The 5,775-nt window shown below is 40.6% G+C and overlaps 1 protein-coding gene across 1 annotated transcript; it reads right to left on the minus strand.

Annotated features, from left to right (window-relative positions):
* Positions 1 to 1,322: 1,322 nt before the first annotated feature.
* On the minus strand, positions 1,323 to 5,261 carry LOC100753281 (cathepsin 7). The gene is made up of 7 exons (XM_027410026.1): positions 5,136 to 5,261; positions 4,720 to 4,842; positions 4,491 to 4,637; positions 3,707 to 3,935; positions 3,086 to 3,244; positions 2,380 to 2,497; positions 1,323 to 1,422 (listed from the first exon to the last, which is right to left on the minus strand). The coding sequence occupies exons 1-7, from the start codon at positions 5,259 to 5,261 to the stop codon at positions 1,323 to 1,325; spliced, it is 1,002 nt and encodes a 333-aa protein (XP_027265827.1).
* Positions 5,262 to 5,775: the final 514 nt, after the last annotated feature.

Below are 5,775 nucleotides of genomic sequence, written 5' to 3' on the forward strand. Positions count from 1 at the left end.
AGGGTTCATTTGTATGGAGTCCTGAAATAAAAGGGCAGCGGAAACTTCATCTCATGTGTAGATGGATAGGTGACTTTTACAGTAAGAAGCAGACTGAGGCTCAATAGATTGAAAGGTGTTTAAAACCATGGGGTAAAGAGGATTCTGGCCAAGCAGATGTCCAAATTACTCTAGATTTGGACTTAAGTCTTCATGATGCCCATGTAGGTAAGGTTATCAAGTCCCAATATCCAGTCTCTGAACTCAATAACTAGGAAGCTGAAATGAGATCTGACTATGCTGGTCATTTATTATGAACTGAGGATCCACTCTAATTCCTGCCCTACATGCTTGAGCCCACGGATAGTACTAAATAGTACATAAAAAAGAAATACATATGTAGTAATTTATATGTGTTATTTTTCTGAATGTACATGCGTATGGCAAAGTTGAGTGCATCGCACAGTTAAGCTTGAGGATTATCAACTGTAGACAATAAGAGATTGGACCATGACTGCAAAAGCCTGTGTTGGAAGTGCTGTCAGCGCTCAGCACATTGAAGCATTGAGCATTCTGGAAGATCATTCCTGTAATTGCAGACATGGTCACCTTGATTTCTAGGACACAGTTAACAGAGAATCTAGTGCAGGACTGGGTGGCTGGAAAGGGGCAGTGACAGCCTATCACAATGCAGTGGGGAAACAATAACATCTCACTCCACAGAGGGGTAAAATACTGAAACTGCTAAGTTCCTGTCAGCTAAAAACATCAAATCCAGGAGTTCTCATCTAGTCTTGGGAGCAGGGTTTCCAGTAAACAAATCACAGTCTGTATGCAATGCACAGCCAATGACTGAAGATCATCCATGACAGAAGATCCTCCCACTCCCTCCTAGAACAGCAGCACCACATACCATATTTGAGCATAAAAAGTCACCTCACAAAATGAAACATTAAATACTACATTTGAATTTAACTTTTATTTTTAAAGATCTCATTTGGAATAGTGAAAAAGTTAAAATCAAGTCACTACAGAAAGTCTTTTATAGTTGAGACAGGGTTTCTCTGAGTATCTTTGTAGACCAGGCTAGCCTCAAACTTCTGAGTTCTGGGATTAAAGGCATGTGCCACCACCACCCAGCAGCCACTACAGGAATTCTTAACACAAATGAGTGTAGAGACTCAGTTACAGCAGTAGTCATATCTTACTAGAGCAAGCAAACCACAGATTTCACATTCTACCCTGGCCTTTCAATGCCTCAAGTGTCACCTGCACACAGTAGGGGGTGAACATTCTGTCTGTGTTGCCCTAACATCTTCCCTTCCTTCTCACCCCCAGGCAGCTCACAATACAGGGTACATAGCATAGGAAGCAATTCCACAGTAGTTGTTCTGATCTCTGGGAATCTTCATGTAGCCGTTTTCTCCCCAGTTCTCACCATGGCTGAAAGAAATCAGGTTTTACATTTAATAGAAAAGACATGGCAGAGTGGACTATTAAAATAACTCAACATTTGAGCACTGAGCCAGAGGACAACTCAGTAGAAAGCATCAGAAAAGACAGAGAATCAATTCCAGAGTTATCTCACAGAAGACAGTAAAAATCACACAAGAGGAAGTTAGGACAACTTCTACCCACAGGTTGTTCAGAAATAACCCATGAGAAATAGAGAATCAATGGTGCAAAGATTTTAATAACTCCCAAGAAAGCAGTGACTCTGTATTCATATATTAGTTTCTTTACTGTCTGATCCCAAAGGTCTGAAGTTTAAGTCTTAAAGCCAAAATGAGGCTGAAGCTATGTCTCAGTGCCTAGGAGCACTTGGAGTTCATCCACCGGACAATAGTTCCCACCCAGTACACATGTTGGTGAGCTACCCATCCCCTGTAACTGAAGCTGTAGGGAATGTGGTGTCTTTGTCTGGTCTCCAAGAGCATCTGCCCACACATAGCATTCACTCATACAGACACACACTTATAACAAATGAAAGTTACTTTAAAAAAAATAGGATGTTTTAGCAGTTACTCTGTATTTGCAGAAGTCAAGACATAACTAGAACAAACTAGATAAGTACACTAGCAAAAACAGAAAACTCTAAGATCAGTGACACGATCTTTCTCAATGCAGAAGACAACTGATATTAGCATCAGGCCTACACACACACACACATACAAACACACACACACACACACACACACACACACACACACACACACAAATGCACAGACAGACACGCACACACATACACACTTGAACAACAAAAAAAGGAAAGAAAATGTTCCCTTTTCACTTAATTGTGACAATGTTTTCTGTGACCTGTATCTAAACTATAATTACAAACAGAAAGCCCATTTGAAACCTACAAATAATTTCAGTACAAATAATTTCAACAATTTATACCTGTTCTTTATCAGCCAATACTTCCTGCCCTCAGACTCTCTGCCTTCATAGCCAAAGCCGACCAACAACACCGAATGGGTAGGAGAATCACGTCTGCAGTTAGGCTCATGGTACATACCTGGAAAAGAAAGACAATGAAATAAAAGACACTGGGAACCTGGCAGTAACTGTAGTCAACAACAGTAAGTGGGGCATTTTATAATTGGATTGAAATGGCAGAAGTTTCAATAAAAACAGGAACCACTGTTAACAAGAATCTTCATCCAAGTTCTCATTAAAATCCAAAAACAATAAGAGTGAGCATAACTTTGTTGATAAGCATTTCCTGTACCCAAATAATTCTTTCACGTCTTGTGTTTTTGCTAATAGAATCCCATTACAAGAAATCATAACTGAACATTCATTTCTGAATTCAAGGAACTCTTTAGAATTCAGTTCCAGAAATGAAATTTCTCTGTATCGTAATATATACCAAGTAGAGGAAAGTGAGTGAATAAGCTGAATAATACATTGAGAACCAGAGTACTCAGATGCATAGGTATGTCATGTCACTTAGAAACAACACACATGATGATCACATCAACAAGTGTCAAATTTACAACCGGAAAAACTCAATCAAATTTTATGCATTATTAGGATATCAACCTGGCATGTCCCAAAGGGTCACAAGAATTCTTCATTAATATTTAGAGAAACATACACTTACCTCCGGCATAGTTTGTAAAAGATTCATGTCCAGCATCAATTCCAACAGCAATGGGCCCATGAGTCACTAACGCATTCATTAGGGCCTCTTCATTCCTTGGGACAACCAAAAAGCGGGTGATCTTAACAACAGATCGTTCAGCACGGTACCTGCAACGTCCTTCCTTTAAGAAGTAAAGAGTTAAAAGATTTGGTTACTTCCATTTACCTTCTGGAGAGCAAGAGTCAGAACCACGACCCTGGGAACTATGCACTAGACCATTCCCACATCTGGGCTGTTACAAATCATCCCAGGAAGTGAAATGTTACTGGGAGATTTGGAACAGAAAATCAGCTCTCATGTCTTCAATGACACCTCATAGGTCTTCCTATCCATAAGAAATCAACATGGTGCAGAAATCTGTATTATATGTGGAGTGATTTGCACATTCTCCGTGTGCACAGAAGCAGGAACACCTACATGGAACCATGGAATCTGACAACCATGCAATGGTGGACACTCCAATGGCAGCACTAGTGGTGTGGGAGACTATGCATTCAATGTGGGCTCTGGAGGTAGCGTGTCACTTCCGCCATTTCCTCTTGCCCCTGCTGAACTGAAAAGACAACCCAGATAGCCCACTCACCTTTGCTTCATATGGATAGGTGGCCTCAGCTTCCAGACCTCCGTTGTTCTTCACATATTGGAAGGCATTATAGAGTCTGCCTCCTTTACAGCCATTAGTGCCATAAGTTCTAGAACAGTCGATTAGGTTCTGTACGCTCAGTTGAGTCATTTTGCCTGTTTTCTTGAACATCTGTCCTTCTATGGAACCAGCCAGAGCAAAAGCCCAGCAAGCACCACAACCATTCTGAAGAGAGGAGAAGAAATATTGTCACCCACAAATATTAACTGCAACAACAACTCAAGCTATCAAATACTTTATCAAAAATGAACTATCCTCATTGATGGATGCCTAGGTAGGAAGAGTTAATCTCCATGGGGAGGAGTTTTATGCCCCAGTGGGTAGCCACACAGGCACACACAGATGCACGTAAGACTGTGATCTACTGGATGCCTGGTGTGAGAAACGTCAATAATGGAAGAAATTAAGTCTAGAGAGAGATAAACTGGGACCACTAGATGGAGGTTTAAGAGTAAGTAGTGCTTAGAAATGAGAAGTATACATTCTATACCTGCATGAGCCCTATAATTGCTAAGTCATGGATTAGGGATTCCTCATTGCTTGGAACAACCAAGGAACATTTGTTACTAACAATGGAATGCTAAAGACAGTAACTGTGGCATTCAAGTTATAAAATTGTGTTTGGTGAATAGCATGTCATCCCACAGTCAAATAAGGCAGACGAGTCAATAACTAGTCCCATTGCAGCAGTTGAAGAAGGCAGTCATGATGTTGTCATACCTGCCTCCGCACAGGACCCACATAGCCTTGTGTTCTCCAATCCAAAGTTTTGGGGATTTTGACATCTCCTCGTTTCTGGATGTGTTTCCCATTCCTTAGAGTCAGAACTGAACTGTCCGTCATCATTTTCCTCATTTCCTCACCAGTCTTCAAGGAAAGTACATAACATCTCCATTTAAACAACAGAAGAGAAAAAGAAAAAGGGTGAAACAATTTGATTCACACTCACCAAGTCACCAAATTCATTCATCTCTACAGTGAAGTTGTTCATCCCCAGGCCAGTCTCCATACTGAGCAGTTTGATCATTTTCACATTTTCTTCCCATACTGCTCTCTTCTGTCTTTCTTCCTCCTGGAAATAAACATAATGAATGGCATTTATTTCTAATTATGTCCCTGTGCTACCTGACCAAGTGGACTGGCTGCTGCAAATGCATACAGATCATTGAGAAGGATCTCAGGATGCTAAAGCAAGCCACTCTCAACACATTGATGAGCAGAGACAGTAGCCCACTGTGTGTTTACCCTGTGTTACATTAATACATCAAGTAGGGGTGGCATCTATGGCCTCTATTATATCAATGAACCCATGACAGCAATGAGCATGCTCTACAAGGATCCTCTTTGGGTGTCCATGTGACCTACTTGGCTGTATGTTTTATCATAGCTCCTTTTCCACTCCTCCCACTCAGCATCCAAACTATAATCTGGTGTTGGAGCAGCTGAGGCCACTCCCAAGTACAGGAAGCCCAGGAGGACAGCAAGAATCATGTCTCAAGCACCTACAGAGAGAAGAAAATGAATAGGAGAATACATAAACACTCTTGAGAAGCTAAACCATCTATGCAGGATAAAATTATTCCAACTACTCTCCCAAATATTTACTCAAAGACGTTGGAAATGGTTACATATGAGTTTGGACTAGAGATGCCATGGTTGGCATTTAGTTTTTACATAAAATTGCAGAGCATATGGGAAAACTTCTAGAAATTCGTGGGAATTTCCACTTACTGCACATTGATGTGATCAGAAAAATGATTGTGGACATCAAAATTCAAAAGGCCACATAGCTAAGGACTTGGACAGAATGAACCTAGGACTTGTAATGATAAAAGTCTTCTCTTATGTGGCATCTGACCCTAAGTACAAGTTTCCCCAGGAATTGAGATCACATTGCATGATATCTCTTAACACAGAACAGAATGTGGGCTGTTTGAAACATTCTCTCTTGATTGGAAACATTCTAGGCTGTCCTTCTTAGAAAATATGGGAGAAAAATCAAATT

The sequence above is a fragment of the Cricetulus griseus genome, chromosome 3, assembly GCF_003668045.3.
Source record: "Cricetulus griseus strain 17A/GY chromosome 3, alternate assembly CriGri-PICRH-1.0, whole genome shotgun sequence".
Lineage (NCBI taxonomy): Eukaryota > Metazoa > Chordata > Mammalia > Rodentia > Cricetidae > Cricetulus > Cricetulus griseus.